Source organism: Podarcis tiliguerta (assembly GCF_965153285.1).
Source record: "Podarcis tiliguerta genome assembly, chromosome: 9".
Taxonomy (NCBI): domain Eukaryota; kingdom Metazoa; phylum Chordata; class Lepidosauria; order Squamata; family Lacertidae; genus Podarcis; species Podarcis tiliguerta.
The window spans coordinates 40,845,629-40,869,355 of record NC_139542.1 but is presented as its reverse complement, the minus strand read 5'-3'; the positions used below and the strand labels follow the sequence as shown (position 1 = coordinate 40,869,355).

At 42.5% G+C, this 23,727-nt stretch overlaps 1 protein-coding gene across 4 annotated transcripts in view; it reads left to right on the top strand.

The window, feature by feature from the left end:
- Positions 1 to 2,177: 2,177 nt before the first annotated feature.
- The window catches only part of SPMIP2 (sperm microtubule inner protein 2), a 35,987-nt gene continuing 14,437 nt past the window's right edge, over positions 2,178 to 23,727 (top strand). For 3 of the 4 annotated variants that reach the window (XM_083457617.1, XM_083457618.1, XM_083457615.1), the window contains exons 1-4: positions 2,178 to 2,396; positions 6,735 to 6,958; positions 10,078 to 10,136; positions 23,360 to 23,474. In XM_083457617.1, coding sequence (XP_083313743.1) covers positions 2,297 to 2,396; positions 6,735 to 6,958; positions 10,078 to 10,136; positions 23,360 to 23,474 — 498 coding nt within the window. In that variant the 5' untranslated portion in view covers positions 2,178 to 2,296. The remainder of the gene's footprint in view (positions 2,397 to 6,734; positions 6,959 to 10,077; positions 10,137 to 23,359; positions 23,475 to 23,727) is intronic. The other variant, XM_083457616.1, reaches the window with a different exon arrangement.

The following is a 23,727-nucleotide window of genomic DNA, read 5'->3' as shown; positions in this document are numbered from 1 at the left end:
CATTAAGACCCCAATAGTAGTATTGGTAAACTCCCCCCAAAATTGTTTTTTGATTAATACACCTGCAGAGTATGTGTTCATGCGTTCACCTGGTATCCGCCTTTTATAAACCAGATTAAGACATAAAAAACATAATACATAAAAAAGAACAGATTAAGACTTTGCTGCTTTATTGAGTTTTAACGTGTTGTCATTGTTGTAATATTGTATTATAAATGGTATTGTAAATTGTATGTGCAGGGTGCCAAGCAAATGTCTTAAGGAAACAAACTCCAATTCATGCAGCAAAGAAGCCAAAAGGCGGTTGAGCAACAGCATGGCAAATAGTGGCTGAGTTGTAAGCTGGATGTATAATTAAACAAACACATTCTTCTTCACAGTGAGGTGAAAATCAATCCAGATCCATTCAGGCCACATATTCTCCATGACAATATGGTGATGTGAATTGGCCCCTCTAAGCTAAACTGTGCTTGCAAAACAATTGTAATTCTCTAAAGAGAAGCCAAATCCATTTTATGAAAGGAAGCTTCTGCCAAGAGTATCGTGGCTTTATACAAACACTTGATTGCCCTTGCTGACAAGAAAGGTCATTCTCATTCGGAGTCCTCTATTCCTGTTTTGAATCAGCTGATCTGTGCAGAAGGCAGACTGCCTGGCATGCCAGAATGCACATTTCAGCCAGCATCCTCTGCTCACTGTTTGGAAGGGAACTCGGCTGTCTAGCAAGCAACTGCTGCAGTCCCAAATGCAGAGAGAGAGAGAGAGAGAGAGAGAGAGAGAGAGAGAGAGAGAGAGAGAGAGAGAGAGAGAAGCACAGTAGCTGCAAATCGCTAAGTGCTTCTGGCTTGTCAGAGGTGTCAAACAAACTAATAGCACTCTGAGAAAAAAAAGGCACTGGAATTCAGTGTTGTGCTTGGCAAGTACAAACAAACTGACCATCAAAAATATGTGCAGATTACATAGTGTCATAGAAACAGAGTAAGATTAGACCACAAAATCATACAAAACAGCCTCTTGCTGCAAGGCAGGACCAAGGCAGCAGAAGTATATTCGAGTTTACTTGGAAAGTCCCACTATGTTCAATGGTGCTTACACCTTAGGCAAAGGTGGGAAGGATTGCAGTCCTTAATCCCCAAAGTACTGACTTAATTTTGACCTCTTTTTTAGAAGGTAGTGTCCTATGGCACATTGCCAGGACCTTTGAAGAGGGGGGTGTGTGTGTGTGTGTGTGTGTGCGTGCTATAAATGAAATAAAAGCAGATGCCACTTGCAAACTCAATATGAGATAGGAAGCACAGAAGAGTCCTTTCTTAAATCAAACACTGCCACTCACTATGACAGACAGATGATAGATAGATAAGCCAGTGGTTGGGCTTGCAGGTGTGGGAATGGTGGCAAGCAAGCAGGTGGGCCAGAGGTGAGGGGTGCTCACTCTGCCTCCTGTGCATAGGGGTTCACCTTGCCTCAGAGTTGGGCTTGCCCTGCACCACACTGCATTCTGGGAAAGGAGGGAATTAAGTCCTCCCTGTTTCACAGGGCATCCCAGAAGCAAACCTCATGTTAGGTAAAGGTCTGCTTTTAGACTGAAAACGCCCTCCCCCAGCCTCCCCCAACCTGATGACCTCCGAGCCATGCTGACTGGGGCTGATGGAAGTTACAGTCTGATCCTGAGGGCATCTGCTTGGAGAATGCTGCACTGCACTAATGGAAAAGAGAAGGCAGACCTCTTTCACTTTAGAATAGCAGATGATCAATACAGTACTGTAATTAGAAGCAAATATTCCTTGTTGCTTTGTGGCAGCAGAGCCAAAACCGCATTGTGGTTTTGAGAGAGAGAGAGAGAGAGAGAGAGAGAGAGAGAGTGTTTTGTGTGTGCCCCTTAAATACATTATTTTACTGCCAAACATTGAAGGAGGCCAAGTATCGGCAAGCCAAGTAAAACCTCCCCCTTTATATTTACAAATGTACCAAATGGCCTAAGAACTTTAGAGGACATGTAAGAGCTGGCTCACAATGTATTTCTAAATGAAATGCTCGAAGGTGCTGTAGAGTCGAGACCTCTTGCTACTTGGTGGGAGAAAGCAGGCAGCAGCTAGTGGGATCCTCTTGGCTTGCAAGGTCACAAGGACAATATGTCACAATGTCGCAAGTGTCACCAAATAGCCCTTGTGTCCTCCAAAGCTGCCTGGCTTACCATTTTTCCTGTCTGCGCTGTCTAGCGAGGCAGCCAGCAACAACAGCTGCCGCAGTGCTCAGAACTCGTGCGAGCCTGCCAAGGATTAACTGATTGGTGACAATGCAGTCTATAGACCAGCCTGCCAAGGGCAAGGAGAAAAAACGCGCTTTGACTTCCAGCACCCCATCCGAAGGTTCAGGGAATAGAATGATATTCACAGGTAACCACCGCCGTTCCATAGCCGCTTAAATGGCTGGCTGCCAAATGAAGCTGAAGCAATAGCATTCATCATATCGATGGAGCAGTGTGAGAAGTGACACTCAGCTGCTGCATCATACGCAGCATTGCATATCGTCGCTCTGTATCATGTTCTATAAATAGAGATTCGCTGTTCTGTTCTGCTAAAGGAGCATGGAAGGACAAAAATGAACGAACCTGATCATGTAGCAGAGAAGTTCACATTTATATGACTTCTGATCTGAGTGGAACCATCTGACTGATGACATGCTGGGGAATCTAAAGTGTGGCCTTGTTGGTTCTCCTGGGCTTCTCAGCAGCTTTCAATACCATGCGTGTCTTTCTGGGTCATCTCACTGGGACAGGACTTGGAGGCGTGGTTTTGCAATGGTCATAGTCCTTTCTGGGGGAGGATAAGTCCACAAGGTGGTGGGAAGCCACAATGATCCATTTTGTCCCCATCCCATCATGCCCCCTACCCCCCACATTCAAACATCTACATTAAACCACTAGGAAGGTCACCTGGGGGTTTGGAATGTAAATGTTATTGGTATAATCCAGTGCAGTATGGAAGTTGCCTGGAGGCAGTTTGGGGATGAATAAGAACAAAGCACACACACACCCTGGAGCTAAATCCTGATAAGACAGAAGTCCTGCTGGTTGGGATATCTGCTGATCTGGACAGAGATGGACAAAATGAGTCAAGGCAGGTTTGCCATCCTGAAGAGAGTGAGGCATATAGCTTGGGCTTTCTTCTGGATTTACTGCTACCAATGCAAAATGGCATTAGTGGCCAGGAGTGGGCTTCTTTTCCTTCATTGGTTGCCTCACCAGCTGCAGTCCTATCTAGAGGAAGCAGAAGCTGCCTCAGAACCACATGCTCCTTTTCAATCCAGGCTAGATTCGTATAGCATGCTCTATACGGGGCTGTCTTTAAAGTCTATTTGGAAACTTCAGTGGGTATAGAATGCGGCAGCAAGAGTGCTTGTGGGTAGGGATGTGCATCGTGAACCAGAGGGGGTCACTTCAGATAGATTTGGCCTTGTCCAAGCCAAAGCAGGATCTCTCCAAAACACCCTTGAAGCTGGAAGCTCTGAAGATATTTGGGGCAATTTGAGATGGGGATGCTAAGAAAGCATATAAAGTCAGTGAGTTTGCAAAAAATTGAAACTTTTCTATCGAAGGAAATATTAGGAAGGGAAGGTGGGAAGGTTAGCTCTTTTGTGACTCACAGGTCTAGCTTCTAATCAGAGGGAATTATTTTACCAATCATAGTGGTTTGGGGAGTGATGTTGAAGTAATATATGTCCTTGTTCTTGCCTGTCCTGCGATTTTTGCTACTTCTAGTGGGTACATGTTTGGGAAATGTTGGACATTCAAATACTACTCCCCATGTGTCACATGCTCACACACCATCCATGCCTGTCAAATCAGTTTTGCACTTAGTTTCTATAACTTTTGGTGCCAGTTGAACAGAACTCAGGCCCAAAGCTACTTTTTTCATTCATCATAACTCCTAAGCCCCTGCTCTCATCTTCCTGAAATTTTGCAGGTTACTTTCCCAGGGGAACCTTTACAAGATATGCCATGTTCATACTAAAACAATTGACCACAAAACCACAATAAACAAAGTGATTCCTTTTAACTTCCTTCCTCCCTAAAATCAACTTTAGTAGTGCAGAAATCTCTCTGAACATATTAGTCTAAAATTTGGCAGGCTTTAATTTTTCAGGAGGGGTTACTATTTTTGCAAATTCCATCCACTTCTGCCGAAAAGGAAACAAAATTCTGGAATGAGATCCTCCTGAAGGAAGAAAGGAGAGGATGCTCTCTACATGATTAGAGGTACCTTTAAAATATTACATTATGCATTTATTTTTTAAGGAGCTATGCATTTATTTCAAAAAACATTTCTTCTTTCTCTATCAGGGGTTTCCCATTCACTTCAGTGCAAGGGATATTCCTTCTTTCAGATAGTTATATTTGTTTCCATTTTCAAATGAATCTTAAACAAAAAAAAATCTTCGTGATTTTAAGGGACGACCTGCTGGTTCTCTCTACTGCTTCCTTTTCATCTCACCACCTGTTCTTCATCTTCTTTATTTTCTCTTATATTTTGAAGTGAGTTAACTTAACTTCGTGTAAAGTATGCTGGGTAAGATTTAGGGTTGCTGGGACTGAATCCAGTGCTGGAAAGCATAAGATTGTGTTGCATCTCCAAGGGGCTGAGAACTGATTGAAGCTGTAGCCTCTTTTTTCTATAAGGGAAAGTATCAATTTCCCCTTTTAGCTTTCTGTTCTCTAAATCGTATGCATTCTCAGGGAACTCCTCTTTGCTTCTACATTTTGCTGCAGACCCTCCTTCCTTCTTTTTAAGGGGACAAGTTTGCCTCACACTTTGCTAGACAACTCTGGTGGCCCTCACAGTTTAGAATATTGATGGGATACTTGTGATCCTTCAGATGTTTCTGGACTACAACTCGCATATTCTCTGACAAGTGGCCATGCTGGCAGAGACTGGGGGGAGCTTGAGTCCAACAAAATCCAGAAGGTCACTGGTTCCTCAAGCCAAGCCTTCCCCCTACCACATCAGGGCCTCTAAGACCCCTCTGTTAGTGTGGTGTGAACGTGGGTGTGTAGTCTACAATGACAGGGTAAAGGAGCTCTGTGCTTTTGGTTCTCATTTTTATTACCCCACAGTTTTGGAAAGAGTCATGAGAACACCTCACCATGCTCCCCTGACATCTATGTGTTTAGCAGATATCAGAAGGAGTTGTACCCAGATGTAGCTGGGTAGAATTCATCCACACAAAGTGTGGAGCCCTAGATGGTAGCCAACAAATTATAAGAAGATGCAAGAGAAACATTTAAAGCATAACAGTCCTCTGCATGTTTACTTGGAAGTAAATCCCATGCCACTTCCTCACAGGTGAGTGTGCATAAGCATAGCTGCCAACTTTCCCCTTTTTTTAAGGGAAATTCCCTTATTCCGAATAGAATTCCTCACAAGAAAAGGGAAAAGTTGACAGCTATGTGCATAGGACTGTAACCTTAAATAGGGTAAGACAAAGAAACCAGGTTACAGATTTGGGTTAAGTTTACCATGAGAGAGACTACACTTAAACAGAGCAGGGGAGAGAGAAAAAGAAGGAAAGAGCACACATACTTTAGTTCTTATTTTATCATTTTAGTTGGTTTTGAATCTATGTATCTCTCAGTGCCTTAGGAACTCAGTGCCTATAGGTATTGCTAATATACTATTAATTCACAGAGAGCATACATATGGCTGGAATAAAGAGCCTCAAATCCTACACGGGTGCACTTCTTAACATTCAACAAAGGGATTCCCATTTAATGCATTTTGCAATCATACATAGTATGAAAGATCCCATTCCCCAAAGAAAACCTTCCCATTCTTCTGAACATAATCTTAGAAAGTAACAGTAGCCTGTCATCATCATAATCCTTAACACAATAAAGGCAGGATACTTTTGCTTACTATAGGCAGTGGCATGGTACTACTATAAATATTTGTCAAATCAATCTCAAACACACAATTTCAGCCTGATTGGAGAGGAGTTCAAGCTTTATTTTGAAAGAGTTGAACACAATTTAATCACTCCTCTGCTCTAGCTAAACATTCAGGACACTGAAGTGCCAAAGAAATGAGTAACAGAATTTACTTCATAACTCACTGGATGTTTTTGTAATTATGTCATACTTCATTTTTTTCCTTTCAAACAGGGCAGCACAAGGATTGCTTTAACATAAAGGGTTATAGGCACCATGCATTGAGTTGAGTTTAGTACAATAGGACCATCCATGCAAACGTTTATCCCATGCAGAAATGAAAATGAGGAGGTGGAGGAACCAATAGCACAGCCAATGGTCTATTCCCAGTCTCCGTGTATTAAGGCATTGTAGGCACACGACCCTATGCATGAAGCATACCTTCATGATATAGGGACGCTATGCACCTTTGGGGGCAAGCACATAGAATCTGGAAAGTTGTCCAGCATTTGCTTCTATATGGCATTGCTGGCATCCTTCCCTTCGCCACCCTATCATGCTGCTATTGCTCACAGCTTTCCAAGGTCTATATAGAGGGTGGCACAAGCACATTCAAAGAGGTAGAAGGTCTGCACTGGAAGAAATGCAGAATCAAAAGGATTTGAGTTAGCAGTCAAAAAAGAAAACAATTCGCAACCGTTTTTAAATACTGAAATGCGTTTAGAGTCAGGATGGGAGTAGCAAATCTAAGATTATGTACCCCATCTTTGCCTTCGTATAACCGTATTTTAAAATACTTTCTATTCTCAAGGCCCAGATGGTTTGCGTAATCACAGATCAAGGCTTCCGGAAACTACGCTTTATATAGGAGGAGCAACTGCGCCAGTAGAGGGCACTAGTGAAGCTGCTTACCTGTGGAGACCTGCACCAAGAAATCCTCCTCCATGGTACCACAGGTGTTGCTATGTAGGAGAAATTGGCTGGGGAGTAGGAGAGTTTCATTCTTTCGCCCAGAAAAACGGCCAGCAGTTAATGGTAACTAAACTCTTTATTATTTCAGAATGCCCTCTTATGCTGCAGTAGCTGAGGGATAGCTGGCACAGTGCCCTCCAGATGTTTTGGATGGCAGCTTCCATTATCTCTGATCAGTGGCAATGCTGCTGGGGCTGATGGGAGTTGCAGTCCACAACTGCAAGGGACCTCATTGGCTACCCCTGGAGCAGCGTCTAGAGACTTATGCTGCATAATTGTAGTGCTTTAGCTAAACAGGTTTCCTCATGACTAAATAACACGGCGATGTTTCTATACAAAAAGACCACGCACAATCATTGCTATGCTGGGCAAAATAAGTCAGCCTGATGTGACAGTTCATCGGTATTGCTAAAGCTTAACTTGTGTGTAAAGTATATATCATCCACTATAGAAAAGGAAGCTTCACCCAGCATTAGTTCAGTGGAAGATGCTGCCATGTAACATTAAGTATGATGTCAGGATATTGTGGGGTGGGAGCCCCCCTCCCAGTCACCCATAAACCAAGTTTGACCAGTAGGCAGGGCTGCCTCCCTGTCAGCCACCTGGTGTCACATTGACACCATGCTACCAATTTTCCTATGTCGAAATCAAATTGTGCCAGCAAAAGCATAACACTTTGCAAGCACTGGCGACCACCAAGGTATCCTGAATCCTTGGCCTACCTGGCAGCAAGTCAGTATATCAAGTCCCAAATCCGGGATCAATCCATGTGTCCAAAGTCCCATAGAGATCCTGGAGTATCCAAGCTAACAACCAACAACATGGGCAGGTGCAACACTTCAGCTCTGCTTCCCCCTTTTGTACTTTGCATGCTGATTACATCATCTGGGCTTGCTGAGGCATGTGACCCCCACCTGTTCCTAGCCTATTCCAGCTGAGGCATCACAGACCTCCTTCCAGAGCTAGCAAGCCTTCCCTGGCCAGCTATTGAGCTGAGCTGTGGGCTCTTGCCTGCCCCAGACTCCCTGCTGCTTCCTACACCTCAGAGTCTGTGTTCATGGAGAGTGAACACATGTTCTTGTGATGAGTCCTGCTGCTCTGGTTCCTGTGCAATGACCCCCAACCCCTCGCCATCCTCCGTCACCCTGTGAGTATTTCCTTCGCCATCCCCTGCTTGCTCTGGTGTGTCCCAGTCCTGGCTACACCCCTCGCCGGGATCCTCTTCCTCCTCCACATTGTCCTGCCAGTTCATGACACAAGGCCTCTTGCCACGATGCAGGGCTTTGCTGGTACTGATGATCTGCCTGCCAAACCCACTTTTGGCCCAACCACATCTTTACCTCCCCATTATCTGACATCATATGGGATTGGGTATACGGCAGGTTGGCCTGGTTTTCCTGAAATGGCCTCGCAAACCAAATGGGAAGGTCAGGCAGGTCAAGTTATGCCTGTGGGCTGGAGGTTCCCCTTTGCTAGGATATACAACAGGGAGCAAACATTTTTAAAAATGTAGGCTGCAATCATACAACCATTTATCTGGGAGCAACTCAATGAGGCTTACTTCTAAGTAGACATGTATATTGCACAGTCAGCCCATATCAGCTGAAAGTATAGCTGAAATGAATAAATTTAAGACAGAATTTTAGAATTCCAATTCACTATGGTGGATTTCAACCCTTTTCAAATTCTAGTTTTGATTTCTTTCTTTTTAATGAATAATAACAATAAAAAATGATAATAACACCCTCAGAATTAGGAAAGCATCATTCAAAGTTTGCAAGAAACTTCTGGAAGAAATAGCATTGAAAATGTTTCTGTGCCAAATGTTTCTACACCAAATCCTGTCCTATCTTGAAGGCTTTTTAGGGTTTATTCCCTCAGCCTAATGCTGCAACAGCATAATTACTGCAGGATGGCAAGAAAACTTGGTATAGCCATCACCGAATGCGTTAGGACATTGTAAAAAAATGGAATGGGTAGGGTAGATGGACTCTGTTACTGAACCAGCAATCTGATACATGCTTTTTAATCTAGATAATATCTAGAAATTATCTAGCAGACATGTACTATTCCCAACAATTTCCACTGTATTGAGTGGTACTGGACACAATCCTCAAAAAAATGATAGGCTTAGAAGCATGCCCTTAAGATACAATGGCTACTCTGTGATAATTCCAATAAGAGAATTAATTTCATGGTCGACTGTCTCTAACATAGGAAGCTGTCTTAACCCCAAATCAGACTGATAGATAGATAGATAGATGTCCTGCTATCTTTTCAACCAAATTCTTCTTCCAGTTTTGAAGCTGCTAGCACAAATAATTAAAGAAATGCCTAAGAGATAACTGTATTTTTGGACTTAAAATTGATGAGAATTTGATGGCATCAGCATGGTTTTAGAAGGGAGAGAGAAATTGTGAATTAAAATGTAGATTGTTTTTATTCAATGATCCATATTTTGTCATAATTCTTGCATAGCTCTGTAATGCCCTGTTCCTCATAACTCAAGATCAAAAAAACCATTGATCACTTCTATGTAAATTTCACATGGGTCAACATTGTTAAAGAAGGATGCAGCTTAGAGACTGGGAACCTGTGGTTCAGCAGATGTGGCTGTACTCCAAAACCAGTCAATCCCAGACAACATGGCACTAGGGATGATGGGAGTCCAACAGCCTATGGAGGACCATAAGTTGCCCACTCCTGGTTTAAGCATAACAGCCGAAGCCATGACACAATATCAATATCAGAAATGGCAGGATAGGATATGTATAACCCTCCCAATATTACCAAACTACAAATCCCATCATCCCTAGCATGCTTGCTGAGGCTGGTGGGATTTGGAGTTCCACAACATCTGGAGGACCACAGGTTCCTGGTCTATAACCCTACAAAAAGGGCAGGGTTTATGGCCCTTTATCTCACACCCTGGGAATCCTGTGTACCACAGGTGCCCATGACATACTCTGCAACTAGAATCACTATATTGATCCCCAGTTAGCCCTGGGTCCCTGTGATATGTATACAATATATGTACTCAGGCAGATTTGTTTTGCTTTTGATTACTGTGTAACGTATCTGCAAATATCAGAATATGGAAAGTGCCCCCCTCCCATAGACAAAATGGCTTACTAGAGTGTAAACATGCATTGTAAGCATAATAATTTGTTTCTTTTTGACAGCATGAACGATTTCCTCCAGCCGAAGAGTTTGAAATAGTGGCTCGATACAGAAATCCCAGGTAGGGTTATTTGAAGGCTGCTGTGGGGTTTGTTTGTTTTTTAAATTGATCTATAAACAATTTCTTTTTACTCTCCTGTACGGACTAACCTACCGTAGAAGTGATGGGCAAGATATAAGTAGTACTGTCCATATTATTTACTTTGAATGGAATGGCTTTAATAATTACATCTTGTTATGACTCAATGATGCTAAGTGGCCTTCCAATATGGTGACAATATCTGCAAGTAGGAAGGGCTTTACAATTAATGTTATGCTGAGCAGCGTAAATTACAGTTGGCTAGAAAGAATTCAGCAAATACTGCCCACATGAAACACTCTGTGTATATTAACCAGATGAGAACAGAGATATTTGCCTTCTCGCTTTTCCAGTTTGGCTGCCCACTGTCAAGGCTTAAATATGTTCATGTGCTCAGCTGTGTTGCAGGGGAGAGGAAGGAGACAGATGCCAAGCGCCATTTATTTTGGTGCCAAAATAAGACCAAGATCATCACCAGCAACCATAGTCCTTTCCTATGGAGAAATTAAATATTGCTCAAAGCTCCATCTCAAATCACCTGGGGGGGAAAATGAATCCTTTTCTCATAAAACTAAGTAGTCAACATTCTGATCCACCCCTCTTTCCCAACTCATTTGAAGTTAAGCAGTTACCTGACTACCCTAAACTCCGAAGGACATGTATAGGTTCCATACTTGTTTATGCTTTAATTCCTCCTGGAGTAGCAGTCAATCATAAACACACACATAAACATAACCAAATACATTTTCATATCTGAAGCAGGATGGCAAATATATTAATATTATTCACAATGAGACTATGCACCAGCTCTGGCTGCAATAGTGTGAAGTTCAGAAATCCTACTAAAGTGGAAGCAAAATTGTCTGTCACACATTCCTCCTTCCTTGAGTACTGACAGAGTTCCAGGGCCAGTACTGCAGCAAATCTGCAGGTTGCATTTAGAACGACAACTTCTTACTTGCTTTGCTAAACTGCCAAGCATATTCTGGGTATATTAGAACATGTATACAAGATGACAGTAGCTCAGAAAGATTCCATGAGTGAGTCTGGGCCTCAGTGGAAGCAGGCATACCGCTGGGAGAACAACATGAGTCCTGACTGTGTGTCAGACTTGCAAGCTTTGCTGGCTGCTGTTACTACACCAATTCGTTTGCATCTCCTGCAGTGGAAATTGCTGAAACAAATAAGAACCAGCGCTCTAATTGTGCGCGCACACACCCTTTCTTCTCTCAACATGCACATTTCCTCCCTAGATGGGTCAGATAATAGCCAGTACCTGAGTTCAGACACCCTCCTGCCAATAATTTTGGATGGCATAGGAGTATGTGCATGCCTCTCTCCTCTGTCATATACCTAAGGTAACGGGGGTTCTTTATGTGGGTTGGGGTGATAGCTCAGAGCTGGTGTGGTGTAGTAGTTAGAGTGTCATAACAGGGAGAATCAGATAAGTACTCTTCCTGTGACTCACTCCTTGTTGTGTCTGGGCTCTATAGTCTCATCTTAAAATCTTTGCTATATGTAACAGCAGCATCTCTGTGATTTTTTTTAAAACTTAATATGATCCGTGTATGATTCTGTTATTGTTTGCATGGTTATGTTTGTACAAATGTTGATCATAAATCAATTAAAAAAAATTTTTAAGTGTGTCAGTCAAGGACCTAGGAGACCAGGCTTCAAATCCCCGCTCAGTTATGAAGTCTCAGTGGGCCAGACTCTGTCTCTCAGTGTAACCTACCTACCAGGGTTGCTCTGAGGATAAAAAGAAGAAATCCATGCATGCCACTTTGAGTTCCTTGGAGGAATGGTCAGATATTTTAAAAAATGTAACAGGCAAATATGTTGCATGCAGGAGACTCCAAGGTTCTTTTTTCTGCAGCTAAAGTTAAAGGGCTTTTAGGTAGCTGGGGTGGATACAGAAAGGCTTCTGCTAGAGATGTTGGACAGCACATCAAACCAGACAATGCTGGTTAAAATAGAGCAAGGTCCTGACTTCGCGAAAGGCGCCTTCATGTTTGTGATTCTTTCTTCTCCAAGAAATAAAAATTAGGAGACAAGGGTTCACGAACTGGGACACTGCACCGACTGCCTACTTGACAGGATGTGGAAGAGGGGAAGAGGAACCCATTTTACCACCTCACAGATTGGAATATGGGCAAAAACTTAGGAGCTCAGTTAAGTTCATAGCTAGTCTTAATACTAAAAGTCACAGTGGATTTAAAAGGTAGCTATAGAGATGCATACAATCAGTGAATGGAATGCTTCCCAGATTGAGATTCTGGCTTGGTACATAGTTTAAGATCCTGGCTAGTAAATTGACATTAAATCACAGTTGTCCATTTTGGGCATACTGGGGAAATGCAACTTAGGATAACTGGGATTGACACACCATTGAGGAAGGGAGTAGGTGAGTGAAACTAATTCCCCAATTCTAAGCTATGGTTTAATTAGCTGGGAAGCATACGTATGAGCAGAGCCAATGTTAATTAAATTAATATCTCAAAACAGAGCACAACCCTTTAGAAAAATAATGATGTTTATGCCAACAGCACAAAGCACTGATAACCATTTTCAGTGAAATGCTACTGAAGACACTTAGTCCTCAGTTCTATAATAAGCTGTGGGAAACATTTCTGGATGATCATATTCCCAGAAAATTAGCCTCCTCTATCATATACCCAACTTAAATGTGAGCAACAGCCTGCCTAGTTATTCTAAAATGTTTGGTATTGCAATGTATATGTATTTTAAAAATAAATCAATGTAGTGGTCTAGTTATTGCTACTGAGTTGACAATTGCTATTTTTACATTAGCACAGCAGACATGGATCTTACACCTTTCCCCAGAGCTCCTAAAGCATTTGTTGCTTGCACTATGCTTTTGGCATTCACTATGAGGGAATTCCTATGCTCTCTTCAGACTGAAACCATGAAAACCAGCACTTCCTTTTTGAGGTTCAACTTCCTCAGAAAGAAACTAGTGACCATAACAGAGCATTTAAAAACAAAACAAAAAAAACAGCAAGTGAAAATACATATGCAGTAGTGGATTTCTGTGGAATGTTCCAGGGTACTGTGGAGCGTTCTGTGACTTTTCCAATAGAGTCACAGTAGTGATTCCTGTCTGGGACCCTCTTCGTATCTTGTTCCTCCTGATGTGTTTAATAGCGGGTTGCCTGTACCAAATGTTCATGCTCTGAGCCATGTTTTACCCATGACTTGGCGATCTGAGGGAAGAGAGGTGTAGCAATGCTCACCAAGTGCCAGAGACCAATGGCCAGCCCCTAAAGTATAAAACTGCCATGTGATAAATGTTTGTAAAATTTGTCTGCACAGTGGTACCTTGGAAGTTGAACAGAATCCATTCCGGAAGTCCGTTTGACTTCCAAAATGTTTGGAAACCAAGGCACGGCTTCCAATTGGCTGCAGGAAGCTCCTGCAGCCAATCAGAAGCTGCAGAAACACTGTCTGACATTTGGCTTCCAAATAATGTTCGCAAACTGGACCACTCACTTCTGGGTTTGTGGTCTTCAGGAGCCAAAGCGGGCAAGTACCAAGGCGTTTGACAACCAAGGTACCACTGTATATGGGTAGTTGCCTTTTTCCAAGGCAGACCTCTGGTTCATCTAGTTCCGTATTAACAACACGGTCTTGCAGCAGCACTCCAGGGTGTCAGCCAAGAGTCTTTCCCTCATCTTTTAACTAGTGATACTGGTGACTGAACCTGAGACGTTTTGCAAGCAAAGCGTGTGTTGTGTCACTGAACTATAGCCCCTCCCATGCAGGTATGGGCTCATGCTCATCATTTTCTCCTCAGTTTTTACACACATTGCTCAGCTGGACTGGAATCCTATTTCCGGCTCTTCTCCCACCAAAACCACAGTGTGTACATTTAAGGTCATATGTAATTCCCGAGCTTCTGGAAACTAAAGCTCATCAAGCCATGATGGGAAATGAAAGGCACATGCCTTTATCAAAACTAAGCATTCCTGTTGAAACACACAAGAGGAATACGTAGAGTGCGGGTGGTGACACACTTTTGCCCTTTCGAAAATAGCATACACCCGAAAGGAATGTAATCTGAACCAGTAGTTAAACTAGCACAGATGTTACTGGTAACATGTTAAATATATTATTACTACTACTATATTATTTCTGATCAAATGTGAAATTTAGTCCACTTCTGGATTCCCCGCAAGACATAATATTTTCCTAGTTGGATTAGGTAAATTACGGAACTGAAGTCAAGTTCTGAATGTTTTTCAGCTGGCAACATGACTATTTTTGTTACAGTCCTCACAGAGAGAGAACTCCACAACAGTTTCTCACACCCATATAGTATTTGTTCATATTTCAATTGACATATCTTATGACTGACTTCTCAGTTTGTGTTTCAGTTCTTGTTAGCTCCACCCTTGGGCTGCTCTTACACTTTACTTTCTTTTTTTTGCAGTTTCTACCATCCCTTTGTTGTTTTTGTTAGGGAATACTTTGTGTATTCCACAGAGTGAGCAAGTCAGGTGGGTGGGATGGGATTTCCCTTTCCAAGTAATTCATTTTAAGGACAAAAGATATCAGCTGTTTGTTTTTACTTCCCATTGAGTTTGCCAAATCATCTTTTCAAAACAAAGAAGCCTTTTTTCAAACTATAATATGTATACATCTCTTATAACTACTGTTCCTTTGTGTAACCTGAGTGCAGGTACACATGCAGTTTCCGTGTTTGCAGAGGTTGTTCTACAAGGTTGGGAGAAAAGGCTATATTCAGACCACGGGGTTTTGATGCCACTTTGCACTTCATGAATTACCAAGAGTTCTCAATTTGTCTAGATTTGGTTTCTGAACTTGGGTCACATCCCACACTTAAAGCACAGGGGCTCCCCGCACCCAAGAATCATGGAAACATTAGTTTACCACTCACAGAGATACAACACCCTTAACAAACTACAGTTCCCAGGATTTTTGGGGAGGAAGCTACTTGTTTGGATGTCTACCTGGCCAGTCTGCATGTGGCAGGATAAGAGTCAGGGCAAGAGTCTCTATAACCATGTTAGAATTCTTCTCATGCATTCACCCTCTTTTCTGTAGGGAACAGCAGGTTTAAGGGAGGGTATGGGGCTGCATGGGCTGGCTCACCCTCCAGACACTGAAATGCACAGGTGGGCAGCATGGGCAAAGCCAGGATTTTTGTAAGGCACAGCAGACTTTTGTTAGGGTAGGGGGGCATAACCCTGGTTAGGTAAAGATAAAGGGACCCCTGACCATTAGGTACAGTTGTGACCGATTCTGGGGTTGCGGTGCTCATCTCGAGTTATTGGCCGAGGAAGCCGGTGTACAGCTTCCGGTTCATGTGGCCAGCATGACTAAGCCGCTTCTGGCGAACCAGAGCAGTGCATGGAAACGTCATTTACCTTCCCGCCGGAGTGGTACCTATTTATCTACTTGCACTTTGACGTGCTTTCAAACTGCTAGGTTGGCAGGAGCAGGGACCGAGCAACGGGAGCTCACCCCGTTGCGGGGATTCAAACCACCGACCATCTGATTGGCAAGTCCTAGGCTCTGTGGTTTAACCCACAGCGCCACCTGCATCCCTAACCTTGGTTAGTTAAGTATTTTTATGGATTTTTAAAAATTGATTTAGAGGGGCAGCTGCCCGCCTCCTGGCTATGCCCATGGTGAGCAGCTTGAGAAAGGGCTCTCCACAAAACTGATGTACACAGGTAGAGCTCCTCCACTGGAGGGCAGGGATCCTGATTGGTCCAGAGTCTCTCCCTGTCTAGAGAGCCCTTTTCCATGTCATCTGAATGTATGGAAGGCATGGCCATGACAAACACCAGCAGTGCAGGTGGGGCTAGCCTGTGCAATCTCATGGCCTCTCCTATCTTGTGTGTGTGTACGTGCCATGTAAGCTTTATTTGAGTGAAGAGGGAAATGCTCTCTTTACAACAGGTGGAGTATGTGAAAGTAGCACTTCCTGACATTTCTGGGCTGAAGATTCTCTGCTTCAAATTCTAACAGCGTGTAGATGAGATAAACGTGTGTTGCACTGCATTTACTGTGGCCATGCTGCCCTGTTGGTAGAGTAGGTTTCATCTCCTCCAGCTTTGATCAGACAGAAGTCACTAACATTTAAAAAATGCTATGAAAAAAGGTAGATAAACCAGAGGAGAGCTAAGAATAACTGACATTTCTCTTATCCATTTTTGTTTCTTTTCAAGAACTAGATCTCTCTCTCTCTCTCTCTCTCTCACACACACACACACTCTTTGTAGTTGTGCATATGTCTTCATTTGCATAGGCACACTGCAAATGAGGGGATTACCATTTGTAAGAAATACTGTATTATTTTTCCCCAGTACTTTTTATGTTTTGCCTGTCCACTTCTGGCATGGTATTGATCACCAGATCAGGAATGACCACAGAGCCTGTTCAAGTGAAAATACACAAATGTGCTGAGCAAAGATCCCATACAGTGGTACCTCGGGTTACAAACTCTGCTAACCCGGGAGTAGTACCTCGGGTTGAGAATTTTACCTCAGGATGAGAACGGAAATCTCACAGTAGCGGTGCGGTGGCAGCCAGAGGTCCCATTAGCAAAAGCACACCTCTAGTTAAGAACAGTTTCAGGTTAAGAACGGACCTCCGGAACGAATTAAGTTTGTAACCCGAGGTACCACTGTACCTACTTCACAGCCTTATGTTAACAGCATGGGATTATTTTAAACTTTCCTGCTTCTTGGGCAGTTCAAACTGAATTAAATTGCAGTGCTATTTTTAGAACCATGCTTACATCTTCACTATTAAATAATTTGGGTTTACTATTGCCAACAGGCTATAATCAGACTGAGGAACTGAATCCAATAGGCTGGATCCTTAATTCCTCCATCCCAGCAGGTCCATTTTGACAAAGTGGGCAGCCCTGCCCGCCTCCCAAGGTTAAAAGGGGCTTGCTCTCTATAGCCAATCAGCAGGTACAGCAAACCACATTGAAACTCATCTGCAGGCGCAGTTTGGATTGATTTATCTCCTCTGCACATACTGCCTGCTTGAGATCCCACAACCTGAAGTCACTTCTTTCCATAGAAGCCTACTAGGCAATAAGAGAGGGGAGCTTTTCAGCAATGCCCGCCCACCTGAGGAACGCTCTCCCCAAGGAGGCCTGCTTGGTGTCCACTATACACACTTTTTTGTGCCACCTTTTATTCCAGGCCTTTTAGTAACTGTCCGCATTTTAAACCATGGGTAGTCAAACTAAGGCCCGGGGGCCAGATCCAGCCCAATCACCTTCTAAATACGGCCCACGGATGATTCTGGATTCAGTATGTTTTTACATGAGTAGAATGTGTCCTTTTATTTAAAATGCATCTCTGGGTTATTTGTGGGGCATAGGAATTCGTTCATTCCCCCCCCCCGCCACAAAAAAATATAGTCCAGTCCCCCACAAGGTCTGAGGGTCAGTGGATCGGCCCCCTGCTGAAAAGGTTTGCTGACCACTGTAATTTAAACCATCTTAGAATCTTTTATCAACCATTATTTTAATATTGTTCACTGGGATTGTTTTATCTGAGGAGGATTTTTATTTACGCATGCGTCTATGCTTGCAAGATAGATTCTGTTGTTAATTGTTGACTTGTGTGGTTTAGACATGTTTTAGATTTGGTACAATACTTGTTATATTGTATGCTGTTTATTGGTTTTAAACTAAGTCACTTACAGGCTTTTCTCCATGGGCAACCCAAATTTAGTAAACAGCAGCAGTTCATTATATATATATTAATATGGCAGATGGTATTCATGAGCAATGCATGCAATTAAGCAAATATTTAAAGAGAACTGATTGCAGCAATTTATTTATTAAATTTATATCCCACCATCCCTCCCAAAGGATCCCATGGCGAAATGTTGAAGTAGTGTTTTGTTTTGTTTTTAAAAAGAAATTCTTCTAACACCTGCAAGTCTTTGAGTTCTTAAACTGTGCTGTGACATATTGAGACTGACTGGGTGGAGAAATTTGTTGTTTTGCTTCCTGCATGTATGGATAACCAGATGGATGAGGGTTGGGTGTTGTTGTTAGGCTGTTGCTTTTTGGCATTCTGCTAAACAGAGTGGCATGTGATGTGTTACTCCATCTTTCAATGTGTGAGCTTTTCATCCACATTAATTCATTATTGTAAAATTGCTATCAGAATGTGTTGCTGCATTTCATGTTTTGAACAGCTTAAGAAGAGGCAATGAGACAAATAGAACGTTCTGTTTTCCTTCTGCAAATGGGCTGAATAGTACACGTAGTACACTCCCATTTAGAAGCACATTTAGGGCCAGATTTGTACCTTCCCTTTCATCACTCACTGAGATTGAAATCTTGCACATAGACTTCTTTACTACAGACAGGCTTCAAAGTGTGGGCAGTGCCTGGCAATATGCCCAGTGCCCAATGCTGAAGATGGGATTCCACACCTGACCAAGCACATGAAGCTGTTGATGGTTTGCACTTAAATCAGGATTGAAAACCAGGATCAGACTGCAGTATGCAATCCTGGTTTGAGCAGAACCATGGCTTCTGCTAACCATGATCAGAAGCATTCGATCTCAAAATGAGCAAACACAAAAGCTTGAAGTTCATGCTTGCTTGGAATGCCAAAAAAAACCCCAAAACATGGTTTGGTTTACATCTGAATAGCTCCAGGGTCAAATGACAGGTGGTACTGAATAGGTGGCTTTAAAAGGAAAACTGCAAATAGAAGCAAGAGCTGAGAGCATGAAGGGGGGGGGGGCCTAACACTTTCCCTCACATCTCAGACCTACCAGCTATAAGCCCCTACATCCAGGTGCTATTGAACGTTTCATGGTGGAAGGGAGTTTATATTTATCATGGGAGGAAAGCTTTGATGGGCGATTTTTCAGTGGGACTGGGGTGGGCAAAGGAGGATTAATTCTCACTTCTCATACACCACAGTCCTGATCATGCTCCTGTGCCTATAGTAAAATTAACTGCCGTAGTTTAACAAGCAAATAGTGTGCCCTTCTGCCCTTCAACATTGTTTCCATTTCATGGAATACCTACACAGGTAAGTGCTTTTCAGAGGCATCAACCTTTGTCGCCTTTCATGTTCCCAAAAGCCGCCAAAAGAGCAAAGCTGCTCTAAAGTTACAAAAGATGGCAATTAATTGTCACAGACTACAGTGCTAACAGCATTGATGTAATTAAGGTAAAACAGAAAAGAACTATGGTGTTTGTTAACAATAAAAAACAGCTGCCTTTGCTACTTCCGTAACACTGGCAGAACTTTTTGTTTCATTTTGTAACACACACACACACACACACACACACACACACTTCCTACAGCACTATAAAAGGCTACAAAACAGGCAGGAAATTGAAACATTCAGAGGAATGTCCTCAGGAAATACGATTGCTGTGAATATGTTAACATAGCCACTTAATATAGGCCTATCTTAAAAAGTTTTTTTGCCATAATTACTATTTACCTCCCTTTGCATGTGCATTATGGAGATATCCCAACTCCACCAGTGGCAAGAACAGTACAGGAATGTCTCCATGCTGCATTTATTAGTCATGTAAACACAGAGTAGCTATTTTCAGTTTCCCCTGGCAGAACAAGCCACCTGGAGTTTATAGGAATCATTAATGCTGTTAGTAGCACATCAGTAGTAATTAAAGTCCTTTCCAAGCAGGACTTAGCAATAAATATGAAGTTTTTTTTTATCTCCCAACCCTTGTAATGCCAGAACCAGATAATGAAATATGCAAGCGTAACAGTTGTGATTATCTACTTCTATTGCAGCGAGTTAAGGAGCAGCAATGAAGAAAAATGAAAAGCAGTTGCCAGTCCATTAACTTCTCTGACCATGACAGGATTTTTACCTAGGAGTCCCTGGTGCAGAGGCCTTATTTCCCCCACCCAACCCCCAACCCTTTTGGGAAGCTGCTTTGAAGAGGAAAATAGGATTTGCTTAGGTTGCATTACCTCAGAGTAATTTGAAGCCCAGCTGGAATCTGTAAGTAGCAATCAGCATTGTGCCTGTGACATCACCATGGCACTGAGACATCCCTTCTCTACACACAACCGCCCACCCCAGTCTAGGGCAGTGTAAATGTCATTTGTCAGCGTAGGAAGTCATTAACACAGACACACGCCACAAAAGTGCAACCTTAGCTTTTGCAGACGATCCGCACCCGAGTGCAAGGTCAGGCTTCTCAGATGCAAAGAAAAATAACATGCATACACAGAATGCCAATCCCCACCCCTAATAAGTCCCATTAAACATCTCGTTAAATGATAATTAACTTTAGTCAGCATCATACTGGGGCATGGTGTGCTCTCCCTTCATTCCCCTCCTTCAGAAGTAGGGCGAAGATTAGCTGCAGGAGATAAATGTCTTCAATACACACCCCACTTATACATGGCTTATTTTTAATACCTAACAAGCCTCGGAAAGCTATAAGTCCCCCAAACCTTCGCTAGTATTTTGCTCTGAAGATTCACCAGTTGGATTTAAGGCAAATGAGAGTCAGTTTCTACACCCACCAATAATTATTTCTTACCATGTCCTGAGGGGTTATTACCTCATGCTCTTTCCTACATATAAAGTTCACCAGGGCTGGCCCAAGACGTTTTGGCACCTGAGGCGAACCACAAAATGACATTTCCTCCCCTTAGCAGGGAAGAAAGGGTGAGTGAAGAGCAATATCAGGAACGGGAAGGAACGAAGATCTACACCAGGAACAAGGGTGGGAACAAGAGACCAGTAGCGCCTCCTATTTGCTAAGAGGCTGCTGTGGCAGCACCGGCCTTGTGGGGGTCAGATCTGGCTTCTAAGGAGAATGCTGCCGCTGTTGTTGCCACTGCGGCAGCAGCTGGTGCCACATTCCTTGGAGGCCGGACCTGCGGCCCATGGATTCATCCCCCTGACACGGTCACCTCACCTTGCCTCAGGCATGGGCCAGCCCTGATCTTCACATTACGTTTACTTCAAATGTGTAGTGGTGGTTTCTTTCTTTATTTTTGTTTAAAAAGCAAATAGTATATGCAGGGAGGGAGTTTGATAATTATGGAGATTGGAGCACATGAGTAAAGTAAATTTAATTTTTTTGTCCCTTGCTGCAGTCATGAGGAAAATCCTCCTTTGAAGCTGATATTTATGAGAGTAGGAGAGGACGGAACCCCTCATTGCTCAGTATTCACATTCCATCCAAAGGATTATTTATTGTTGTTGCTGTTTATTAAATTTGTATACTGTATATTTAATTTGTTTATTAAATTTGTGTACTGCCCTATTACCATAGATCTCAGGGTGGTTCACAACATAAAATAAAAATATAAAAAGATGAAATACATAATAAAAACAAAGACAACCCAAAAAGCTGCATGAAATAGTGACTCCATCCCTGGTTTAAATAGCTTTTATTACCCCATTCAACACCTATTTTTTTCTAGTGTGTATTACAATTCATCCCAAGTAATAACCATAGTTCTATGGTGATGAAAATGTTAGGCTGTAAAAGCTTTTAACCAGGGGCAGTTTTTACATTTCCTCATGAGGACTTCTATATCAGCATATGTACAACTTCATAATAGGTAACTAATATACCTATTTACAGTCATAAATCTACAATTCTGTTTGTGAAATTATCTGTCACACATTCAAGTCCAAGTATTATAGGGGCTTGCACCAAAAAACTTATTGGAAAAGGTGAGTTTTGAGGAGGGGTTTTTAGGAAGGAAGAGCAGTCAGCTCAAAGAGGTATTCTAGGAGACAATTCCTGACTTAACAGTAGGAGAGAATGCATGGAGTCATTTCAGGCCCAGGCAAAGGTTTCAGCACCTGAGAATCATAAAGGCATGCTTCTAGTCTTTAAAACTGGAAATGTACCCCTGAAAGTGAGTGAAGCCTAGTTAAAATTTCTTAAGAAATAAAGGAGTGAAGTACAGCAGAAACTGAATGCCGGAAATAGACACAAACCTCCTTAATTTACATAAATGTCTACACGTTGCAAATTTTCGTTTTTTCTTGGCACATTGTAAAGTGCAGGATGCGCATATTGATAATGAGCAGAACTGTCTGGAACAGAGGATATCAGTTGTGGGCACCTTCCATGCTATCAGTATTACCTTCCTTAATAATAAAGAGTGCGGTCAAAATTTACCACATGCTTTGATTGAAATTGGGTAGGGCCACTGCTGTGCTTTGGCCCCTGCGGGAGGGCAGTTCCAGTCCCTCGAGTCAGTCAGCAGGCCATCCCTGGAATAGACACAGAGGTCTTTTAATAACTGGAGATCTTGTAACAATAGACGTAATGGACAAGAAGTATATTGCTCCATAGCCCTAACACCATGCCATTGCATCCCATAGCACAAATACAATATAAACATCGCACAGGCCTAGAGGAACATTTCCACTGAATTTACTTCATGAAGTGGCTAAAAGAGAGTGCCATTATGCCATTAGACCAGTTTGTTAGCTAGCGGGACTATTCCAAAAAGGCAGAATTAGTGCTTTTGTTCTTTATTATGGGGTTTTAAGAACGTGACCCTAGGACACTCTTCAAACCTTTTAGTTCCCACAGCCTTCTTTGAAGGCATGTATGTAAGCTAAAACTAATTCTCTCAGGGAAATTTCTTGAACACTAGTATTTCTCATTAGGGTCAGGGATGGCAAGAGGCCTGTTTGGGACAGAATATGTGAACCTTCAGCTTTAACCTGGTATAATATGCCAAATGTTTGGGAGACATTCTCACACACTTCTGGCCTCTTTCCGCTCATCTGTGACATGATCTGATGTGCTGGCTTTTCACTGCTTCGAAGTGGAGGGGGGAAGGTTTTTATCACCCCAAGTCCATTGCTACCAGGCAGCACTGCTGTTAATGGCATCTAAAAGGAAAACAAATTACACTAGGCAGTGGTTTGAATTGGTGAGATTTCTGTCCCCCGACAGTGCTCAGTTTGTGTGGTGAGAATTGGAATTCATTTTTAAAAGGTGAGGCAAACTTGACAGGGCAAATGTTAAAAGAGGCATTAAGGAATAAAACCACCCTCCCTTGACCCAGATGTCAACATTGTACCGTGCAGTTTTAGTATCTATATTTTTATTTAAGTATATTTTCTACCCAGCAGCATTGTACCATATCAAAAGGTTTCTAGCATGTTCTTTCTTGCTTGCTGACATCATTTTTTCTGAATTGTAGTTTGAGGATGTATCCTGCCCCTGATCCACAATACTTGGGTTGGGCAGATGACCCAAACTATCATCCTCCTATGATGACCTTGGATGGATCAGAAACATCACCTCATCAAATGGAGGTAGGGTTGGTTACAGGTTTCTTCTCTTATCATATAGGGAGTTCTACAAATAGCACAAATGCCTAAAACCATTCAATTAAAAACAACCAGATGGAGGTCAAGGGATGCATCACAACAAGATCTGAAATCAACCAGACTTACTCCTGTGTAAATATGCAGAGGACTCCACTATTGTTGTTGTTGGCATCCTTCTTGTCTCAAGAGACAATGGAGTGAGCCTCCAGGGGTGAAGTCAAACCGCTGTATTAGCAGC